Below are 23483 nucleotides of genomic sequence, written 5' to 3' on the forward strand. Positions count from 1 at the left end.
ATGCATGTTGTCATATTTGAAAGAAACCGTTTGAAAGGGATTTGAAGAAAGAACTTAGATTTAACAAAAAAATGATTATTGAAAATTTGGATAAAAAATGGTGGAAAAAAAAGAAGGAAATGAAGATGACGAAAACGGAGATTTAGCAAATAATAGTTTTTTTAACCAACTAGAACACAGTGTTTGAGAAAAACAAACGTCTTTTATTATTAGATTAACTTTTTATTATGAATACAAATATGATATAGAAGTTTACAAAAAAGAAGAAGAGAAAGTGAAAGATTAAACATTAGATAGAGATGACCAAAAGAGAGAAGAATGTATTGGGCAGTTTAGAAATAATAAAAAGTTTAAAATAGAAAATATCTTCAAAATATTTTAGAGATTAAAATTTGATATATTTACAAAATTTGAAAAATATGTGCGATAATTGCTAAAACCTATTCTTACAGTACTACCAAATACAATTTTTTTACTATATATATAATTTATTATAATTATATAATAAATTTGAAAAGGAAAATTCTGTTGCATTTGCATATATGGTACGATTTTTATTATATAATTTATCATAATTATATAATAGATTTAAAAAAGAAATATATTATAGATGTGAAAAGAATTACGATCGTCTTTTACATATATTGTGGCATGATTTACAAATTCTCGTATATTGAAATAGAGAAAATTGTAAAATATCCTTAAATTGTTTAAGTCGATACAAAATGAACAGTTTCGTAAACTCAAAATCAAAATAAAAATTTACAGTTTAGATTATACTTATTATTAAAATGTAATATAACTTTTTTGTTATCCATCTAACACGAATTGATATAGTGAAAGAAGAAAAACTTTATTGAAGATATCTTTGTGTTCACACCACTACGGATTCGAGAAAAAAAACAGCTAAAGTGAACCAACAGTCATGGACATGACCTTCCCTATAGATCCAAGGGTCGATCTCTCACCTAGTTGTAAAAGAAAACAGCAAAAGGAAGTATTTTAAAAAGGAATCATCAGCATCATTAACATCGTGTACCAAATATTGGTATAAAGTGTTTGCACAATGTGGGAAAAAATGGCTACATTCAATATTTTTGACACACTTCAAATAAGTCCTTCATTTCTTTTGACTTTTTCCTTTCCTGGTGTCTAATATTTTTACAAACTAACATCAAACCAACTTTCTTAGTTACACAGCAATACAAATATCAGATTGCACACCTTCCATGGGAGCAAAGGGGGGTCAAAAACACAAGAAGAAAACCCGGCTCATCGGTTCTGATTGTTTCTGAAGAAATTGAGATCCCAACGGCGAATCAAACCATCCATAATATGGCTTGCGGGATTACGTACAACAGTCACGGTTGCCTTTGTATTGGCTGACAAGTCGGCTTCAGCTGAATTTTGGCTATCTGCCGGTGTACTAGTACAAGAGGGAGCCCCTGCACTTTCAGTTCCAGCAGTAGAAGGAACAGCAGAAGATTCACTTTTATCGAAGCACGTGCGATCTGATACTGAATTCAAATCCCTAGCTACTGAAGTAGATTCTGGTTTAATAGAAATACTGTACTCTTCTGATGTTGAAGCAGATTCTGCTTTAAACTGAGAAAAATGGTCATTTGGGGTGGTGGGGGCTTGCGGATGCAAGACTCCACAATGGTCTATTCGTGAAACTCCACATTCATCTTTCTGCAAAACGTCCTTATTATTGGTACATACACTCGAAGCTTGATTGTCGTCCTGAGCATTTTTCATTTTGAAATCCTTCAGTGATTCCATTACTGCTTCCATGAGCATCTGAAATTCATTTACCAGCACACAAGACAGAAAAACAAAGCACCTTAATTACAACCTTGGCTGCGTTTTGGAAATTAGACAATAGGAAAATTATTTTATTAATCAGACTCACCCTTTCTTCCTCCTCTACACTGCAAGGGAATCCCGACAAGTCGTCAAGTGGATACTCGACATACTGATCATCATCCATCAAGTTCGGTACATTGGGTCCATAAGGATGGCCATTGGACAGTTCGAAACTAATCATATCCGAAGATGATAAGTCTGTGTCATTACTCGTGCTCTGATCCTGGAGCAAAGCAACATTTACGTCAAACTTTGTGAATAAGCTACTCTAGTCGCACTAGGCTTTTCAACATTATTAGAGATTCTGCATGGACTAACTGTAACAGTACCAAAATTTGAAGCTATGTCCATTATTCCTCTCTTTTAGGATATTACAATTTAAACATCAAGGTGGATTCAAGATGTAGTAAGAAGATTACTAAAGAAGTCAAATTTGAAGCTATGGAGATACCTGAGATTGAGATTGATGTTCTGCAGAAGGAAGATCGGGAGGAACCTGATGCAAGAAGTAAGTAAAGTCATAAACCGTCATCTGTGCACGTCTATATCACTCCAAACTAACAATAAAGTTGCTTTCATCTAAACAAGGCAATAGAGTGCGCAAAGCAATTAACATTACCTCCGTCCGGCTCATAGATCTTTTTGAACGGAGTTCTTTAATAGCACCTTCTGTACTATTAGTAGGTAGATCTGTAAATGGGAGAAAAAATCATTAAAAGAATAGTATAAGTCAGGCTCATAATCCTGAGTAGAAATGTCGGTACAGAAGCAGAAAATAGTGAATTGTTAAGCCATGCCTCTTGACGTTGTGGAGGAGCCATGGTTAGGGCCCGCTTCTTGCACCGCTCTCCAATATTCCTGAGGATAAAATATAGATAAATCTGGCAGTTCAACAGAAGTGAAATCCAAGAGATACACTGAGGCCTATTTACCCTGTTACCGAAGTAGGATGGCATTGTGTTGATATAAATATCCCCTATTTCGTCCTCTGGTGGTTGTAAAACATTATGGAAGAAAATATTTATAGAGTCAAAGTAAAATTGAGGCCGTGGAGAATTGTGATCGCCGTCAAACTTGATAACGTTTTTATCCCCCTGCAAAAAAGACACTTTGATGTATAAACAATAGCCATGTAAAGTGTTTGACAAATTAATAATTAAGCACCTAAAAGTTTGGATTATATGGGTTAGGTTATGTTGAAAGCCTACAGGTATTTACGTAATTTACTTTGCCCTATTTTTTATTCCGTTAATTAGGCTCATGTTGCCTATAAATACTTCCCTTTTGCTTTATGAGTATTAGAAAATTCTGTTTGTTCTTCATCTCCATTTTCAATATGGTATGGAGAAAGCCGCCAGTATCAGCGTCGCCATCGATGCTCGGATTAGCGCTGCCATGGATGAGTGGTTCTGCCCCTTCAGACAACACTAGCCAACATGATTCTATCACCCTTACCGTCATCCGTGCCACTACCGAAGCTCCACGTGCCCCCGCCGGGGACCTCTAGACCAGCCTATCTAATTTAGATCACGTCGGCCAATCCTTCTCTACAACCCTTGTCTTCATCCACGACTTATAATGTCTCCCACGCACCGCTCCATGTGCTGCCACCTAATTCCATCCAGCCACCACCGCTTTTGCAGTCAAATCTATATGCACTGCCACCCACTAATTCTACTGCAAACCCTAGTTATCATCCCGAGGTTGGAAATCCTCAAATTCACTCAACATTTGAGCTTGATGAATCTTCGACACATTCCAACCCTATCGTGCAAGCTTCCTCTTCTTCTTCGGATATGGCTTACCAGAAACTAGAAGGACTTTGACAGCAGATTGCAGCAATTGAGGCTATCTTAACAACATCTAACACTCTTGGTCATGGCCTTCATACACCTTTACCGATGTATTTTGAGAATCTGGTAACCTCGTTCCCCACTATATCCTCTTCTTATGCAACTAATCCAGTGACACAGTCTAAGGATATTTTTTAGGGAAAATATTGCATGGCAATAACTATTCTCATGGTCTCAGTCAGTGAAAATGGTCCTTGAAGAACGACAAAAATTTAGTTTTCTGACAGGAGAAATTCCTTGTCCTCCAACGGGAGACCCATAGGAACGATACTAGAAAGGAGAGAACTCTCTTCGTTGATCCACATTGATCAACAATATGGAACCCCAGATTGACAAGCTATTACTGTATACTACAACTGCCAAAAATATTTAGGACATGACCTAGACACTGTACTCCAAGCGTCAGAATGCCTCTCGGCTTTATACTTTGCTCAAACAGGTCCAAGAGTACAAACAAGAGACAATGGATGTGACTTCTTATTTTAACAAACTCTCTCATATCCGGCAGGAAATGGAGTTGTGCATGGAAATTGTTTGGAATTGTCCTAGTGATGGTATACAACACTCAGGATTGAGGAAATTGACAGGATCTATGTCTTTCTTGCTGGTCTCTACTCTAAGTTCGATGTCGTACAATGGTGTATACCATAGACCTATTTCCTCTCTGATGAAAGTTTGTTACGACAGGAAGATCATACAAGTGCCATGAGTATTCTTCATTCAACTAAAGAAGAATATGGGGTTTTGAGTTTGAAACTAAAGACTTGGGGAATCTGATGTACTTTCTCAGGATGGAGATTGCTAGATCTAGAGAAGGCATCTTATTGTCCCAAAGAAAGTACACCATTGATTTATTAGCCAAGACAGGTATGCTAGGATGTCGTCCTACTGATACACCTATTGAGTTCAATGTCAAACTCGAAAATTCAAGAGATATGGTTCCTGTTGATAAAGAGAAATATCATTGCCTGGTAGAAAAGCCGATTTACATCTCCTATGTTGTCCTTACATCTCCTATGTTGTGAGCACCATTAGTCAGTTCATGCAGGCACCTTATGAGGACCATATGGAGGCAGTTAACAGGATTCAAAGGTATTTCCTGGTAAAGGTCAGAGATTCAGGAAGATTAACAAATGTGTTGAAGCTTATACTGATTCAGACTAGACAGGATCTTAGAAAGCCTACCTCAAGATACTATACTTTTGTGTGGGACAATCTTGTTACTTGGAGAAATAAGAAGCAAGGAGTTGTGGCTAGAAGCAGCACTAAAGTCGAATACAGGGCTATAAGTTTGGGGATCTGTAAAAAGATCTGGCTCCAGAAGGTGTTGTTTGATCTTTGCCAAGACTATGAGGTGCCTACGAAGCGATTCCGCGATAACAAGGTAGCCATAAGCATTGTCAAAAACTCGGACCAACATGACAGAACTAAACATGTGGAGATTGACAAACACTTTATCAAAGAGAAGCTTGACGATGGTAGCATATGCATTCCTTAAATACTCTCGAACCAACAGATTGCTGATATCCTCACAAAGGGGCTCCGCAGACAAAGCTTTGATATGTGCGTTGGAAAATTGGGTCTTTATGACGTTTACGTCCCCACTTGAGGGGGAGTGTTAGAAATAATGAGCTTAGGACATGTTGAAAGCCCAAGGGTGTTACGTAATTACTTTGCCCTATTTTTATTCTGTTAACTAGGCCCGTGTTGCCTATAAATACTTCCCCTTTGTACCTTTATGAGTATTAGAAAATAATAAAATTATCAACACCGTAGTTTTTCTCCCTGTACCAGGGTTTCCACGTAAAATTGTGTTTATTCTTCGTCCCTACTTTTAATAATATGCTATCAAACTGTGTGAGTTAGGATAGTCGGAAGTAATTGATTGTTGTTATTATTACTTTTGGCAGGGGTGGGGATAAGAAACAATTAACCAACCACGACTATACGTGAATACAAAGGGGAGGTTAAGCGAGAGATTTTATAAATATTTGGATAGCCAGCTAAACATAAAAACTAAACATGAAGAATTCTGTCTATGAATATTTTTCTTGAGGTTCATCAAATAAGAAAAAAAAAAAAGAAGCTGAAGGGAAGGAGGGAAACCCTGAAACTTCTTTAAGAAAACTGCCTATGGTCGGAACCCTAGAATATAGTCCGATATTTTAGTAGATATTGGGGTGGGAGAGCCAATTTGTTACCCATAGCTATGATATCAATTTGTTAGGTATTTAAGCGCCTTGGAGAACAACAAGTAACCTGGAAAGCCAAGCTAATTAAGTACCACATTGGTCATACCATTGTAAACGATAGTTGTCATACCTTGGTTCCTAACAAAGTATTTGACAAAAGCTTATGCATGATTCAAAATCCTTTTTTGCACGGAGAAACATCTTGTGAAAGAACTCCGCCCCCCCCCCCCCCCCCCCCCCCCCCCCCCAAAACAAAAAAAAAAAACTTTTAGATATGAACTTCATAACAGACATTTTGGTGGCAAGTATTTACCACATATGCATCAAATATTTGGTCCGAGTGATGAGGTCGTATAAAGTCATCGTCGATGGCATGCCCGATAAGGACTGGTACAAAGCAAGATTTTGCCACCTAGACAAAACAATATTGGATCAATCTCACTTGAAATGGTAAGCATAAAACATAAAGAAAGCTGATGAAGAACATAACATTTCATTCCCAATTTCTAGCTGAACCAATATTACTGCATTTTTTTAATCAATTACTTGCCCCAAAAAACAAGTATCGCTAAACCAAAATAAATCTTCCCAATAACACGAAAGAAAATCTTCAACAAAAAACGACTATGATTACGATAGTCGTGAGAAAAAATACACCAACCAGAAGCAAGAAAACATGTAACATCCCAAAAACACCTTAAAAGTGGTATAGTTACAAAAATAATTGTGTTTACTGCTCCAAATGGAGGTGGTGGGCTGGACAAGGTCACAAAAGTCGTGAAACACAAGTCCAGAGTCAACTAACAATTTTTTCCATAAGAGAGACATAAACACTTAAATAACAAACGATGTGGCCAGAAAAAAGAGCCCTAAAAGGGCGGAGGGACAAGGAGTCCCCTCCCCTAGAGAGAAAGGCAACAAAACAAATTCTAATATAAGTTGATAGAGAAAGTGGTGTAATTACAAAAGACTTGTGTTGGCTACTCCAATTAAAGCCTTAAAGGTTGTGAATTGGAGAATATCACAATGGAAGTCAAATGAGTTGCACTTGTGTTAAAGAGTATTGTTTCTTTGGATAAAATTTCTCGTGCAATTAGCATCTAATTTTTTTTTATAGCAGAGGCGCCGGAAGAAAGAAAAAAAAACTGCACAGCAATTTTTAACTCTACCAATTAGCATGCAACTGAGAATTTATAAGAGGAGCTCGTAGATACACCTAGCCGATAATAGATAGAATGAAAAACCTTAATGGTGTTCAGGTCCATAATGTCAAATTTTGCCTTCTTCTGGATAGCTCTTCGCATGTATTGAATAGCAAACTTAACCTAGAATCATACAAATAATGAAACAGTTAAGTATTTCGAACATCAATCGCTTATCATCAAAAGAACATTGATTACAACTACTTCTGGATCCAACCAATCACATGCACATCTGTGAACTTTGGAATAACATCCAAAAATAGTAGCTGTGACTAGTGAGATAATTTAAAATTGGTTTTGATCACCCCACTAACTGGTCCAAAGAAAAGAAATGGACTAGAATGTTGCTAAGAGAGGAACTTCACAGTTCAAGCTTAGGGAGATTCAAAATCAGTGAAGGGTTCTTACTGTGAATTTAGGTAAACGAAACTTATAGGTTTCGACAAGTTCCATCATTAGCTCAACCAGATCAGAGAAAGGGCTGTCCAGAACCATCCCTGCAATTGAAGGATCCTCAGCCCCATACATTAGGCTGTTTGAAACAAACCATGTTAGAGGAAAATAACAAAACTAAATAAGATTAGAACATTATCTAAGGTTGGATCATAGATGACTTTTTTTAGATAAGGACCAAAATTACAATGACTTGATAATAAAGAAACCTGAAGATAAAAACAGAGGACTTATGAAATTCTCTCCCATGAGGAAAGTTATATATTTCATTCAGATTACTCGAGAAACAAATCAATCAAAATTGTGATATAGATAACACAATAGTAAAGAAACAAAATACATGTTTTATTATGACTTGCACATATCTTGACCAATTAGGCCACCTTTTTGCAATCCTTTGGCCTTCGTGGGGATTCTGTAAGACTCCTAGTTAGGAGAATAGTAGATTATTCGTAGAAAATCAATATGGTTATTAGTTGGGCATATTAGTAAATATTTAATGTTGGTTAGGTCTTTTTGCTATAAATAGTAGGAGGGGTGGTGAAGAATTTTGTGGGATTTCCTTGTAAGGAAATTTGGGAGAGAGTAGCCCTCTCAAAAAGTTAGGGGTTACTTTGTTATTCGTTCTTGTAATATTATAGCAAATATTTCAACATATTGTTCTGGAGCTGTTTGTGTGTTCTTGAGTATCTCATGTTAGGTTGGGTACCTAACTGATTCCTAGTCTTTTCCTCTTCTGTTTGGTATTTTCATCAATATAAAGCAAGTTTCTTATTAGTTGAAAAGAAACACAAGAAGGACGAGTGCTTTGATTAAATATGAAGACTGGATATTTCCCATTTTGCTTCATAAGGACTCTAAATGCAGGATCTTTGACTTGAGTCAAGTAATTTTACTGTTAAATCATTATCTTAATATAAGTCATGAAATTGAGTTTTGTTTTGGGAAAACTAATTTGGAAGCTGCCTAAAAGATGCATAATCTTCCTTTGGTCTCTGTATTGGAAGCACGACCACTAATGGAAGTTGATTTCTAACTTAATTTCTATTTGTTGAACTCCTGTTTCGAACAAAAGAAGTTTAGAGTGCACCTGATTTCAACGCTTCCCTCCTCAACTGGACCTCTTTCCCCATCTTATCAGTAGCCCTTGCCAAAGTATACATCTGTGACGTCTGGCATTTATTCCTTTTTGGAGACTCTTCAAATTTTGGTTTTGCCAGCCTTTGTCTAATTGGGAATCTAACAATGCACCTTAAATCCTCAATCCTTTCAGCTCCATCCTAAGAACTTCAACAATCATTTAATTCTTATTCTATTTGATGTAATACCCCTGTAATTTTGCTTCTTTTTGGTTTCTTTTCTTTTTAAAAGTTCTCTTTATTCGTGACTGTTAGGAGGACCAACTTGCATGCACTTTGATTATTTTGAAGTTATGTCTGATCCAACTAAATGTTAACTTTTTAGAATATTAATTTTCAAGCAGGTGGTTACCATAGCTTGAACCTATTCTCACAAGTTTTTCTTATTTGCATAATTGTTGCCTTGCTGACAACCTGGTGGTTTTCTGAGGTACTTTTTATTCGATGGCTCATTTTGGCTGGGATTTTTCCTTTTTATTTTTTGTGTGTTCTTTCATTTCTTCTCCAAAAATAGTTTGTCCTCTTTATGGAAGAAAAACTAAGGCCCAAGTATTTCTGGTGCAAGATGAGAGTTTTTTCCTCTTCCATAAAACATTATTTTGTCCAAGCCTTTATTGTTTACGTAACTCTTATTAAGAGCTAGGTTAACCAACGGTGGTTTTTTGAGATACTTTTATTTGTGGGCTCATTTTAGCTTGAACTTCTCCATTTTATTTCTCATGTATTCTCTTATTTGTTCTAAATAAAATTTGTTTCTTTGTGAAATAGGTAAGTAAATTTTTGGCGCCAGATGAGATTCTTTCTTCCATGTATATGTATTAATAAACTTAAATTTCATTATCAACTTCCATATAGAATTATACGACCAACATAATTTAAAAACACGATGGATTGAACTGCTAACTAGCAAGACCAACCCCACTCCACAAATGCACCATTGGAATTAAATTAATTAATATCAACGAGAAAGTTGGGTGGGTAAAACAATTCATCTCCCTCAATAAATGCACTAGTGGGAAGACGGAAGTAGAAGGCAACCTGGTAACAGCACCCATAGAACGGCCCCATAGACCGATCAGAGAGACGTTTCCATCTGCCCGCAAATACTCAACGACAGCTTTCAAATCATCCTTCTGAAAGAGTTTCAACAAGTTCGAAATCATATATTGAGGGAATGAAAATGTCAATATGGATCAAACACCCTAATCATCAAGCAAGAGACCTACAAGTTCCAGTCAATTATTCTAGTCTTACTCGTCAGTAATAAAAGATCACAGAAGACATGCAGATAATAAAATACTTAGGTTTTAAACGTAGCAGAATTCTGATTATCTAATGCATGCCATATCATATAAAAATGATTTTTTGCCATTTAGGAAGAATGTATACAGTACACTGAGTCTGCGATAGAAATAACCTCCAACAGAAAACAAACTATTCCAAGAAACTAGAGAGATATTTCGAGGCAAGAAAAGAAGGTATATCCTAGACACTTACTTCATTCCACCCCAAAGTGACATGCTCACCCCCAGAAAGTCCAGAACCAGAAAAATCAAGAGCAAACACAGTGATGTTAGAGGGCAGTAAGATTATGGCAGCCTCACTAGCATCTGCACGACACCCACTGTTGCAAAACAAATAAATACCAATCAGAATAATCCAGTGATTAGAAGTATTCTTAACAAAGAGGATTCATATGATGAGATGGGTTTCTAGCGGGAAACCTGCAGCAATAATGTCTTAAATTGAATTTCCAAGATTAAATCTGATGAGTATGCAATCTGTTATATTACTTTCCAGGGAAGCCCTTGTTCAGATGTGTAACTAGGTATAAATTTTCATGTCTAATTAGGTATAAATTTATACAACTCACCTGTTACCGTGGCAGTAAATTACACAGGGTAGAGGCTTTCCCTCAGGACTTACAATAGGCAAGTAATGACTACACTGGAGTACATCTCCCCGACTGTTTTTAACCTGCACCAATGTTAAGAAGAAGAAGAATATAAGATCTGAATGCCATAAGTCAGATAACAAATCTTGGTTGGAGCTTATATTTTGAATTACCGAACTTGAACTAGAGCATGGGATAGAAAACAAAACCAAGTTGCCTACTTCTAGAATAATTGAAAATGACATGAGGATGTCCTGTCAAAGAAATCGAAGAATTTACCCATCCAAGTGTTGAACATTAAAATTTTTACTGCTATGAGTTAAGTCACCATTTCACCTAAAGTTGGTCCAAGTATTGCAAGCATTAAGAGGCGAAGACCAATTACCTTCAAATTTCAAATATGTCTGGAGAAATTCCACATACCTCTTGTTACTATTACTGAGTGTGAGACTTCGTCCAACAGTATCCAATGATTTAAGGTTGCCTCCGAAGACTTTCCAAGAATTCTCACACAATTTTCCTTTTTGTTTGAGAATATTCACTTTCATTGAGAAAAAAATAAAAGAATACAAGGGGACCCAAGAAAACAGCCCACAAAAAAGGAGCGCCCTCTATCAAAAAGGACTCCAATTATGCAAAATAGCACCTATGGAACAGCTATATAAAAAGCTTCGAATTTGAAACCCACAAAGAAACATGATAACAAACAAGTAAACAAACCTCGCTAGAGACCCTCTCCACAACCACACCTCTAAAAACCCTATTGTTTTGCTCGCACTACACCATCCAAAAGATAGCACAAATCCCCACAGGCCAAAGAAAGTGACCCTTCTCCCCACAGGGCGGGTTGAGAAGAGACTCCTCAAGCAACACTCTAACATCTCTGAATCGAGCAACCATAGTGTCAAACTCACAATGCCAAAGAATATGGTCCAAGTCTTCCTCAGCCTTCCAACAAAGAATGCACCAAAGAGGACCCACAAGTGAGGACAACTTCCTCTTAAGCCAATCCATCGTCTTAGCACAACCACCATGTAAGACTTGCCAAGTAAAGAAACTCACTATCCTAGGAATCTTAATACTCTAAAGCACCAAAAAAAAAAAAAAAAATAGACATGTTATGAAGGCCTTTACTCGACAATAGTGATGGAAAAGAAATTTCAAATCATTAGTGGTAAGGGGCATGCTTAGGATGAAGTCTTCAAATTGGCTAAGTTTCAAAGTTCCTCGTGCTGTTCGCTTTGTAGTTCTTTAAAATTATACTCCTTTTGTTATTGAGTCTAATTTAAGAGACTTTCTTAAATTCATTTTTACACAAGGCTTCAGAGAGATATAATGGGGGAGGGAGGTGTGGAGTTCATTGCATCACAGTCTGGAGACTCTCTTCCTTTTTCTATTTCTTTCTTCTGTACTGCCTCTTTGTAACTTTTCACTGAATCGATAAGTTTGTTTCTTTTTTCCTTTTCAACGAAAGAACATCCCTTTCATAATGAAGAACAAAGTTCCTCTTGAAGGGAAACCATCTATGAGTTGACAAAAGAAGGAACAACCACTCCCTTGCTAAAATTAGAACATACCATCCTCCACGACCATCAAAAAAATTCCTTTGCTATGTGAAAGATTCACAACCCTCGCAATAAACTCATTGGTTCTTAAATTATTAAAAAATATATATATATATATATAAAAAGGAGGTCCCTAAAAGCCCCAGTGGTTTGATTTCTGTAAGACCAAATAATTAAAGATGGAAAGCAAACTATCTATGTGGAATTTCCACAACCTAACTGTACTGTTCTACCTCTAAATCCCAATATGACCCTTAGTTCCAAATTTCTTTTGTCTGTGTGGAAATTGAGTTGATGGGTACAGCCATCCTCGCACAGGGAGAGAGAGAGGGCAACTCACTCAGTGAGAGTTCCAAAATTCTCGAACATCCCAAACGCTTAAGAGAACTACAAAAACTCCACCTCTTAACATGAATCACCCGTTATCTTTTGTAACTGACGGCCATAGAGAAGCTATACAATGAACTTATTTAAAGTGTCAAAAACGCATACTACCAAATATTTAACCGCACAACATAGACAAATCAAATCAATGAAGAAATCCAAGCAACGAGAAAGTTGACAACAGAGTCACTTTATGATATGAAATCGTACCTCCAGATCCTTCCTTTGATACAATTTTCCTCTTAGTGTGAACTCATCTTCTAGTAAATCATTGTTTGGGTCGTATTCAGCTCTGTGAGTAAATTAAACAAAGTTGAAGCCTCTCTTAATTACCAACGTTAATTTAATGAAATGAATAAAACAGAAACGCAGTATATATTGTAAAGAATTTCCAATGGTTAAGCAATAATTGTAGAGCACAGTACTAATCGAAATAATGAACGGATCCGCATTTCAATATCATTAAATCGCATAGATCTCATTCAAGTCGGGAATACCCAAAAAGGAAAAAAAAAATGAAAAGTACATACCAGGTGTAACAGAACGTTAACAAAAACGAAAGGCAAAACAATATTTAGATCTCAACCTACAAGCCACCTCCATTCCCTCAATGGAAACCCATGTAGAATTTGAATTTCAGGAACCTTTGTACTAAGATTAGCATAAAGATTAACAAAAGAACTTTAATTTCTCCAAAAACAGAGCAAAAGCAACATAAAATACTTGATATCATAACTCCAAACACCCATCACTCTCTAACCTTTCACAACAACAAAAAGAACGCACTCACGCAACAAATTCCAACTCAAATACTAGTAATTCAACAGGAAAAGAGAAAGAAAAATCTAAAAATGATCAAAAACTTTACCTGGGGGGACGAATGATGAAGTTGATCAGTTGCTCCATCAGATTCAAAGAAACAAAGACGAAGCAACCGATCTATATCGGTAACACAAACTGATTATGGGTTTTGCTAGAAAGAATAAGGAGTAAAATAATACGAATTCACCAATCAACAAGAGGAAATCAGAGAGAAAAATATGGGAAGAACTAAAAAAAAAGGATTATTTGGCGAAAGGAATGAGAATGAAGAAGAATAGAAGGTGGGTTTGTTTGTTTATTAACTTACGTTTTTTGTATATACTTTTGTTCGTGTATTGGGCTTTCGATTTTCGAAGCCGCCTTTCTACATCCGATGTCTATCTGTCTCCGTTCCCGTCTCCGTTTCTCCGACCTTCCTGCGCGTGACGACACGCGCGTTACTTAGCGCGTGCATGTGTCTTCTTCTCATATGTTCTTTTTCCCGCGACGTTACCGTTTGGGCCTGTATGGCCTATTTCGGTGGTTTAAACTGGGCCTTGGCCCAATGTTGCTCGTAATTATTAAATGGATTTTGCACGAATTTTGGAAGGGTCAATGCACAACCGTTGGATAGTTTTTCACGAGACGGAAAGAACCGAACCAAGCCGGTCGGCTTATTTCGGAATTTCCAATTTTGCGTCGACAAGGAGAGAGAGAAGAAAACGACACGTCGACGAATTAGATCGAGACGATCTGTCGTCTTATCGACGTTCAAAGGAGAAATCCCACGGAATCGCCGGAAAACGGATTCCCGCCATATCCAGAAGAAACTCCGACGACATCGAACAGACTAAACTCCCGAAGAGAGAGCATAGCCTCTTCTTCATCGATTCGTTCTCCATGAGCTGTCTGTACAGTTCTTTTCAAACACTCGGCTATGCTCTTCCGTCCCCCGTTCATATTCCCAAATCCCTAGTTTCCCCAATTCTCACCTCAATTTCACCCCTAAATTCCGGCAAAGTTGGAGCACCTGTTTACTGGAAAATCGTCCTCAAGCCAGTGAGAAAGAGAAGTTTGGAAGTTAGAGCTTCGAAGAGTGATGATACTGGAACTGAGAAGTGGCTGAAATGGTTACCCAATGGAGCTTTAGCTGCCGATAAAATTTTGCGCTTGATTGCCAGTGCAACCGCCAGCCCAATCAGCCAGTTCGTTTCGTCGCCAGTCACATTTCTTCATTCTGTAGACCCGCGAATTAAATTGGTAAATAAAAATCTGCCTGGACATTTCTTGATCTGTTTATCCCTTTCAGCAGCATGTCATTGCTGGTTTTTCTTATAATCTTGCTGTTGTTTTGATAAGTAATTTGTGGTTTCTGGATGGAAAAATGTTGGATGGCTGTTGGCTGTAAAGCGTCACAAGCTAGGTCACTTGACTAATCGTTTTATTTGTAATGAATTTATCCTCTTGAAGTTTGTCCCATATTTTACTCATTCACGATCTGCAAATTCTTCTACTGTGGCTTTTGTTGGTCTACCAAGTTCCAACCACTGGTTTTATGAATTCTGGTTGACTGTTTGTCTTTGTTTGATAGGTATGGCTGTTGGCTCTTGTTGTTTTACCAGCTAGATCAAATATCACTATTCGCTTTGGACTTGTGATTTTCTTGGCTGTTCTATCCATATGGATTCTTCCAACCGAGTTATGGAAGGTACACTTTGCTTAAAAGCCAAATATGATCACTATCTTTCTTTCAAGCAATGGAACCTTGGGATACCGGCAATGCCTATGGTTAACATTTCTATAATACTGGGTTTTGTTTCCTTTTAAAGAAAAAACATTTCTATAATACTGGATTGAGTAATGTGATAATTGTGGAGGGACTCTCTAACTTTTTAGGACCAACTGGGAAGAGTGTCTATACTCTCAGGGATTTTGTTCGTCATGCTGGGGCTAGGTGCGGACGGTGTGCCACCCCTCATCCAATCAAGAACTCCTCCACCTGGAATGATGGGATTGCCCGAGCTCCCTGCTTCTTTGGGAGGTTACTCGTATTTAATTGCAAAGCTTGGCCCTTTAACTTTTACGAGGAAAGGGTTGTCAATAGCAAGTACATCAGCATGTTTAACATTTGTTGTAAGTTGAATCTTATTTTTATCAGCTGCATGCTATTTTTTTTCCCTGTACACATTATTTGAAATGGGTATTGGGATGAGGAAAGGAGGTGGAAACAAGGTTGAATTAATTGGCTTTTAGTTGCCTGAAGGGATCTCAACTCTTGGTTTGATATTTCTCGAAGGTCTTCCAAAGTGCAAGTCTCTGCCTCACAACTACAGCCCCAGAACAACTTGCATTTGCGATACGTTGGTTTATGCTTCCTTTGGGGTATTTTGGTGTTCCAGTTGCTGAAATCACACTCACTCTTTTACTTTCTTTGAGATTTGTTAGTCTCGTGTTTGATGAGGTAAGAGATCAATAAATTACTGACAAAAGTATTTCTAATGATTGATAAATCTTTGTGAGGATTGTTAGTGGTATTATTATTTTAATGTTTTTGGCATTTACAAAAGGAATCATGTGTTGCCAGGTTCGAAATGTTGCGTTAGGAATTGTATCCCGCAGGATAAACTGGCAAATGTTGACCACAATGGAGACAGTTGATGGTAAGCATCCAGTGTCATTGAACACATGTATTCATTCAAACTTCTTAATTGAACTCTCGTATTGTTTGGGGAAACTAGTGTCATGGTTTGTAGACTTAGAAATGATTAATGTACACTTCAATCAGCGCCTAACTTTGATTCTACACTGAATTCTATTTCTATTAATCATGTAGATTCTCCCGTGGAACTTCTGGTTCTGGGGCATCATTTTCCCCCTTCAAATTTACCGTGCAATTCCTTCATGATTTGAAGCATTTCATTATAGAAAGTATTGAGACTAGTTCAATGATCTTCAATGTTAGTTTTGATGCTAATATGTTGCACATTTCATCCAAAAGTATTATTGTTTAAAATTATTGTATCATTAATGTTTATTTTGGTTGTCTTGGTTAACCCTGCAGTTTTCTTTACTTATCTCCGTCGCATCTTCAAAAATATTTTTAGCCACGCTGAGCAGATTTCTCAGGTAACCTATTCACTGCCTGTTTAAAATTACTGAGTGCTTTGTCTGTTCTTTCTCTGTGTTTCGTAAGTGTTAAATATTTCTAATTAATTTTATTTTAGGACCTCTTTACATACTGACTATCAAGATACCCCAGGATCCTTAGTAAGGTCTTGGCTCATACCCCAGGTTAAAAACTTAATAATTTAAAGTCTTTGTTGTCTTTTAAAGCTAGCTTTTGAGTGGTCAAAGGCTCGGTGCACTAGTAGACTGAGCCATGATCATAGTGCAAGAAGTGGACTCCCACTCCCCGCCCTTGGCTGTTGAAAGGAACAAAAAAGTAGAAATTGACTATCAAGATCGCCTTGGGTAAAAGTTATACTTTAACATTGATTGTGTGATACGATAAGGTTGCAAAATAGACAAGTACACTTAGAGAATAAATACAGTTTTGTTACTGGCGTTCTAGCTCTCAATTCTCTGTTTTTTTTACGGTTAACTTCCAAATATTGGTACTTGTTCATTTATAAGTTGATCAATTGCTATTGTGACGAGCAACTTAATGATAGACCTTCATTTGTGGCTCATGCTGTTTGGAAGTATAATAACCTCGTACGAACAACCCCAATGGAAGTATACATTTTTTGTTTTTGTCGGTTTATGTTCGTTTATGCTGATCAAAATTTGACTCAATGTCTTATGCACACTGCAGGCAATGATTGTAAGAGGTTTTCGAGGAGATAGCAGCAGTCATAAGCTATATTTCTTATCAAATTCATCAAGCAGAATGGCAAATATTCTCTCCCTGTTATGCTTGATTGGTGTCATCAGTGCTTCTGTTTTCTTTGACAAAGTCATCGTCTGATACCTACTTCCACTTTTTGCCATCTTCTCTCCTGCTAAAGCTGTTGCAAGTGAGTTTATCTAATGACACCCCTTAATTGGACTAGTATAGTTGTTACTTGAAAAGCCTCTTGTTTGAAAGCATATTATCTATTTTTATAGGGTGCATCGGCCAGGGACTTGAGTTCTTTTTTTTTTTTTTTTTTTTTGTCCTACCAGCTTAGAGGTCCCAGAATGAGCTTAATATAAAAAAATTCTTAATTTTTCTTGTGTTACACACATAGGTTAAATATTTAAACATCCAACCTTAAGGAAAAGAGTAGCAGTTAACTCTTAACCGTTGATTGATGTCGGTGAGTCGGTGACACAACCTATAGTTGAAAATTCACTATTTTTAACAATATACGGGATATGTATATATATACATAGGGAGAGAGTAGTAGTTAAGTCTTAATAAGATCTATCGATGAGTCAGTGACACAATCCATATTAAAAATTTAATAATTTGATAATATGTAAAGTAAGGAATCAAACCTTTGCATCGAGATTGATAGTACAAAGTTCATGCCAATTAAGTTATGCTCATTTTGATCTATAGTTAAAACTTTGAACCTTGCATATTATACAAACACATGCTCATGAAACTTGCATCAACATTTACATTTTACCATATCATAACATGCACTGGATGAACTATAAACTTAGTCTTCTCAACTATGAACTCATCTCTACAGTAATAAAACTTTGAGATCATTTCTGATTTCTGGTTGCTTGTTGGTTTAACAGGTGAAAATAGATACATGTTTCTTCAACCCTAGAGATCTATATTGCTCATCCCATGACTTTTTCTTAGATGGGACATGATGAAAACTTTCATTGGGTGGATTCAGATGGTACATGATTTATGTTGTTGAGAGCTCAGGAGGGTGTTCCTCTGCTCCCTTGATTGTATACTTTGGAAGTGAAAGATAAAGATTAATTCCTTAGAACTTAGGGAGGGAAATCTCTCTTATTGTAGGAAAACTAATATGTTCAAAATCTGTTTATTTTATTTTAGTTGGAAATTACTACTTAATTACAAATTATTTTGTTTAGCAGATTTTTCCGGGAAATATATCTTGTAATTTTTAAGAACAAATTACAACAATTTTGATATTATTATATATTTAAATTGTGAAATATATATTTTTAAGAAAGTTAAAGATTCTCCATTTATAATTTTTAGAATAAAAGCAAAAACATCAAACACGTTTTTTTTTCAAGCAAAAACGATCAAAATTACATCTTCCTAATTTTCTCAAAGGGACAGATTTATTAAAGAGTTAGTGGGGCACGTGTTTCCCCTCACATTATCGGTTTTTGTATTTTAATATTAATTTTAAAGTGTTAGATTATAATATATATTAAATAATGTTTTTTTTTTAAATAAAACGTTGTTGTAGTATAATGGTTGTACTCCTATTTTTATAACTAATAGGTTGTGGATTCAAATCTTACCATTGCAGTTTTTGATATTTGATTTTTTTGGTGGTGTTTATTATATAGTATCTCTCCTATATAAAATTTCTAGATTTATAGATTTGCTAATGCTTCATATTATCTCCGCCTAAACTAATTTTCCTTTTGTTATATACATCACCTTTATCTAAATGTACGGCAAGTAAATAAATAATCAAAAGAATATGCATTCAGAGATTAAAATTGAAAAAAATTGAGTTACGAAATTAAAATTAAAGAACTAGATCAAATTTTATTAATTTTCCAACTCTCTCACAAAATCCCTTGATTTTCTAAAAAGAAATCTTTTACGTAAAAAAAAAAAAAAAAAAAAAAAAAAAAAAAAAAAAAAAAAAAAAACCCTATAAGGACAGAAGGGTGATTGTCCGTCAGAATTAAAATATATTTTAGCATAAAGTTTTATATGAGTTTCAAATTAAAATCCATTGGAGGTAAGTGTTATTTTTATTTGCTTCTCGTTTGGAAACCAACATATGAGATTATTTAGGGTGTGAATCACTTTGTCCATTTATTTATCGATTGCCTTTCATCAAATTTAATTTTATCTTAAATATTATCATACCACGTTAATTCATAACAACGAATATAAATTGAATCAAAATAATGGTTATTCTTACAAACTTCTTTCTCTCCTGCAATATTTTGACCAATGTAGATGAAGCCAAAAGAAAAACATAAATGTTTGTAAGTAGATTTCATGAAAGTCCAAAGAATATGATATTTTTCTATTTTGGATGTGTACTTTCGTGAAAACACATCCATTGAATATGAAACTTTCTACTAATGGTAACAGTAATCAAATTTTAAACTTACAAAAATATCTTTATTTTTTTTTTCTTTGATTTCCTAACGAACATTAACAAATCAAATATTGGATCCAATAATTTATTTACAAGTAACAACGAAAACTGATTTCTATCGTGTGATTTCTTTTAAATGGAGATGGGGAAAAGAAAAACATAAAAAGTTCGTTATTATTTGAAAAATGTATAGTTATTATGGGAAGAGATGAGAAGTAATGTGTCAAACAAAATTCTTTGGGGAAGTGAGAAGGTGCAAATATTTTTTTCAACTTGTTTGTTCTCGTTGGAGTTGTAAGGAAGGATGTGGATTGAAAAATTACATGGGTAAAATGAGAGAGTTATGAAGAAAAATCAAGGGTAAAAAAGAAATGTAAAAATTATCCATTATCCATGCTAATAGAAACAAACACCAAAGATATGGTTTAACTGGACTTAGTTTCCATTGCTAATGTAAGTAACCAAGGAAAATTCATCCGAAGTTTTCAATGGTTTTGAATATTCAACTAGACCTTTCTTTGTTTTGCATAACAATCTTTTTTATAACCTAGTCAAAAAGTTTGCAAATACTATGCGCTTGAAATTACATTCACGTTCGTGTGAGTCAATATGTTGTTTGAGGATGTGTGTCATCTTTGTAGTTAGGGATGTGTGTTGTAAATATATAGATCAAAATAAACATTTTAAAAATATGTAGACTAAAATGAACCAAACTAAAAATACAATGACCAAAATAATATTTAAACATTTTTTTATATTATTAATAAAGATGGTTCCTATTAATTCGTATACATATACGATGTATCATATAGGAATATACAATATTTTTTGACAATAATATTATTTCATCAAATTATCAAAATAAATATTATATAGTTCAATTGATATAATATTCGATTTTTCAATTACGCATATTTTTAATAAAATAAAACACCAACTAGATTAAAAGAATTAAACTATGAAAATTTTAAAACTTCTAAACTATATAAAAAATAATAGAAATATATTTGAATTTTATATAATTAATCAAAATATTTATAAAATACAGTAAACTTTTAGATTTTATAAAAAAGAAGTTAAAAAAAGTTAGGTTATTGGTTAACAACCCAAAAAGAAATTCTAAATTCCAATAATCAACGGTTAAGGTGCGAGTCACGTCAACGGGCACCAAGCCACTAATCTGACAGGACGGGACACCCTTTTAAACGTACTACCAAATCTATCACCGTTTAAGTTCTGTGAGATGATCTGACCGTCAGATCTACAAACCGACACAAACTTTTTCCAATGATCCAACGACCAGATGAAGGCTGTGATATTCAAGGGTCACAGCTCCGTGACCAGATCAAAGTTCTAAGGCAATCGGCCTTCTTATCGGTGGTGATGGCCAATCGAGCCGAGAAGAAATTGTGATTTTCAGGGAGAAATTTTCTCGGGAAAATCGGCAAGAAAATTTTGGAGCAAGAACGAGAGAAATGTTCGGGTACACGGGCGTGAGCAACAAGGGTGGAGAAGTAGACCTAGAATCTGGAGAGACCTTGTATCCAGGTTTGAGCTATGGCGAGAATCAGCTCCGATGGGGTTTCATTCGTAAGGTCTACGGAATCCTCGCGGCGCAGATCGTCCTCACCACCATTGTCTCCTCCGTCACCGTTTTGTACTCTCCGATCAACGACCTTCTCCGGGGAAATTCTGGCCTTCTTCTGTTCCTCTGCTTCTTACCCCTAATTTGTAAGTTGGTAATTTCCGAATCGTTGTCGAAAGGTCCTCGTTTATTTATTTGTTAATCGGATTCGTTTTGTTTTTAAATAATTGGGTGGATTTATTTTGTGATTTCATTGGATCGGAATTTGGGATGTCGATTGAGGAATTATGGTCACCGTTGTTGTCGTCTTCTGAGATCGACGTCCTTATTTTTGGTAGAGGGTCAAATTGATGATAGAATTTTGTTGTTCGTGGATTGTAGGATTCTTTAATTTGGTTTGAAGAATAATTTTTCGATGCAATCTGTGATTACTTTATTTTTAAGCAAGAAAAACTGCTGGGAATCGATTCTAGATTGTGTTCCGATATATATTTCTGGCTTGTTCTCCGTGCAATCTGGTTTCTGCGTTCGAGCACGGAAATGCTTTGAAAATTCAGAATGGTTGCTCATTCAAGATACTTCTGGTGGATTCGTTTTTGGGTTTTGTTATTGTATCAAGGCCAATAATTCATGAACCAAAAATCGGTTGGCCCATCTCCATCTTGAATGGAGATGAAGCTCTAACAGAGGGACTTTTCTTTCTTTGAAAATGTGATGAACTTTCCATATATCATTCTTGTTACTTGCTATATATGGTTTTACTTAGTACAATGTCTATCGAGATCACCTCCAAGAAGGGGATGTTTGTGAAGAACTTGTATATTGTTTCTACTTTGCAATTCCTGTTTCATTTTACTTTCATCCTTTGTTCTTGGTTCTCAACAAATGGCGTTGCTCCCTGTACTTCCTTGGTCTGTTTTTTTGTACTTCTTCAGTTTTTTGTCTTTCTTTTTCTATCAACTTTGTTGATATGAATCATTTATTTTCTGAATTAACATTATGGTTCAATATCATTCACTAACTTCAAATATTTGCAGTACTTTGGCCCATGTACATTTACAGGCAGAAGCACCCTCTGAACCTTGTCTTCCTCGGAATTTTTACGGCTACACTTAGCCTCACAGTTGGTGTCAGCTGTGCGAACACTGATGGTAAGTATCAGTATAACCACAGTAAACTGTGTAGACATAATGATAAGATATAATTCTGTTCTAGAGAGTGTTTGGTTTATATCATTTCAAGTGTTTAATTTTGAGTACAAGTCATTTTTTCAAGATTGAAGTGGTTGGATCAAAATAGTTTTTGAAATGCTTTTAAATTTATTTTGAACACTTTTTTCCAACCCCAAAACGCCCCTTAATGACCTGGTATTGAAATTTGTGATTCTGTTCTGGTACTTGCAGGCAGGATTGTGCTGGAAGCACTAATTTTGACCTCAGCAGTAGTTTCTTCCTTAACTGGGTACACCTTCTGGGCCTCCAAGAAGGGCAAGGACTTCAGCTATCTTGGACCATTTTTGTTTACTGCTCTAATGATTCTCCTCCTCACTAGCTTCATTCAGGTTGTTTTCACTCCCCATTTGCTATTTCATAATCCACCCTAGCTCTAGTGGCTCTAGTCTTATATTTATCACAAACAATCTTGTAGGGTATTGAACACTTGTAACGTCTATTTTTAAGTGTATGCTTTATTGTTTTGTATTGTAGGCATTCTTCCCTCTCGGTCCTACTTCCACTGCTGTTTACGGTGGAATTGGTGCGATAATATTCTCGGGGTACATTATATACGATACCGATAATCTGATCAAGCGCTTTACATATGACGACTACATATGGGCTGCAATCACCCTATATCTTGATATCCTGAACTTGTTCCTCACCATTTTGCGGATGCTGAGACAGGGAGACAATTAGGTGGACAAAGTTTTCTCTACCTGAATTCAGGCTCAATCGTTCAGCTGCTTATTATATATATATGTATGTTTAAAAATAATTTTCGGTTAAAAAAGTACATAATACTCTGAAGTATTTTCATGTTGTCTTTTAGTTCTTATTGTGACTGAATGAAGTTTGATATATCAGTTCAATTTGTCCAGCTAAATTGACTGTTAACATATCCTGTTTGTAAATTCTTAAGCTGGAACTTTTGTTGAATTTGCATGAATTTTTTTTTTTTTTTTTTTTTAAATTTTGTGGGAAAGATCAATTGTGTTGACGATTTAACCATGATTATTAACTCATGTGGTTATGCATTTTTTGAAGTGATTCTAAAACTGTCATTTTCAAA

At 35.7% G+C, this 23483-nt stretch overlaps 3 protein-coding genes across 3 annotated transcripts; 2 read left to right on the forward strand and 1 right to left on the reverse strand.

Annotated features, from left to right (window-relative positions):
* Window positions 1–998: 998 nt before the first annotated feature.
* LOC103497914 (uncharacterized) lies at window positions 999–13688 on the reverse strand. Its single transcript, XM_008460315.3, has 14 exons — window positions 13417–13688; window positions 12759–12840; window positions 10579–10682; window positions 10203–10329; window positions 9744–9838; window positions 7522–7645; window positions 7156–7236; window positions 6225–6323; window positions 2799–2960; window positions 2664–2724; window positions 2486–2556; window positions 2318–2362; window positions 1913–2089; window positions 999–1800 (listed from the first exon to the last, which is right to left on the reverse strand). Exons 1-14 carry the CDS (start codon window positions 13452–13454, stop codon window positions 1273–1275), a joined length of 1794 nt encoding a protein of 597 aa, XP_008458537.2. The 5' UTR covers window positions 13455–13688; the 3' UTR covers window positions 999–1272.
* Window positions 13689–13968: 280 nt separating this feature from the next.
* Window positions 13969–18388, forward strand: LOC103497915 (protein ABCI12, chloroplastic). Its single transcript, XM_008460318.3, has 8 exons — window positions 13969–14609; window positions 14941–15057; window positions 15246–15482; window positions 15646–15810; window positions 15934–16009; window positions 16411–16475; window positions 17164–17365; window positions 18081–18388. The coding sequence occupies exons 1-7, from the start codon at window positions 14250–14252 to the stop codon at window positions 17314–17316; spliced, it is 1173 nt and encodes a 390-aa protein (XP_008458540.2). The 5' UTR covers window positions 13969–14249; the 3' UTR covers window positions 17317–17365; window positions 18081–18388.
* A 2576-nt stretch (window positions 18389–20964) lies between these two features.
* LOC103497913 (BI1-like protein) lies at window positions 20965–23297 on the forward strand. Its single transcript, XM_008460314.3, has 4 exons — window positions 20965–21343; window positions 22235–22348; window positions 22601–22758; window positions 22904–23297. The coding sequence occupies exons 1-4, from the start codon at window positions 21088–21090 to the stop codon at window positions 23108–23110; spliced, it is 735 nt and encodes a 244-aa protein (XP_008458536.1). The 5' UTR covers window positions 20965–21087; the 3' UTR covers window positions 23111–23297.
* The last annotated feature ends 186 nt before the right edge of the window (window positions 23298–23483 follow it).

The sequence above is a fragment of the Cucumis melo genome, chromosome 11 (genome assembly GCF_025177605.1).
Source record: "Cucumis melo cultivar AY chromosome 11, USDA_Cmelo_AY_1.0, whole genome shotgun sequence".
In the NCBI taxonomy this organism is placed as follows: Eukaryota; Viridiplantae; Streptophyta; class Magnoliopsida; order Cucurbitales; family Cucurbitaceae; genus Cucumis; species Cucumis melo.

Coding starts and splice junctions, on each gene's coding strand:
- LOC103497915 (XM_008460318.3), top strand. CDS start 14,250: ATGAGCTGTCTGTACAGTTCTTTTCAAACACTCGGCTATGCTCTTCCG. Junction 16,010..16,410: donor CACAATGGAGACAGTTGATG/GTAAGCATCCAG, acceptor TTAACCCTGCAG/TTTTCTTTACTTATCTCCGT. Junction 16,476..17,163: donor ACGCTGAGCAGATTTCTCAG/GTAACCTATTCA, acceptor TGCACACTGCAG/GCAATGATTGTAAGAGGTTT.
- LOC103497914 (XM_008460315.3), bottom strand. CDS start 13,454: ATGGAGCAACTGATCAACTTCATCATTCGTCCCCCCAG. Junction 9,839..10,202: donor TCACTTTGGGGTGGAATGAA/GTAAGTGTCTAG, acceptor AAACTCTTTCAG/AAGGATGATTTGAAAGCTGT. Junction 2,363..2,485: donor GATCTATGAGCCGGACGGAG/GTAATGTTAATT, acceptor TTCTTGCATCAG/GTTCCTCCCGATCTTCCTTC.
- LOC103497913 (XM_008460314.3), top strand. CDS start 21,088: ATGTTCGGGTACACGGGCGTGAGCAACAAGGGTGGAGAAGTAGACCTA. Junction 21,344..22,234: donor CTGCTTCTTACCCCTAATTT/GTAAGTTGGTAA, acceptor AAATATTTGCAG/TACTTTGGCCCATGTACATT. Junction 22,759..22,903: donor TCCTCACTAGCTTCATTCAG/GTTGTTTTCACT, acceptor TTTGTATTGTAG/GCATTCTTCCCTCTCGGTCC.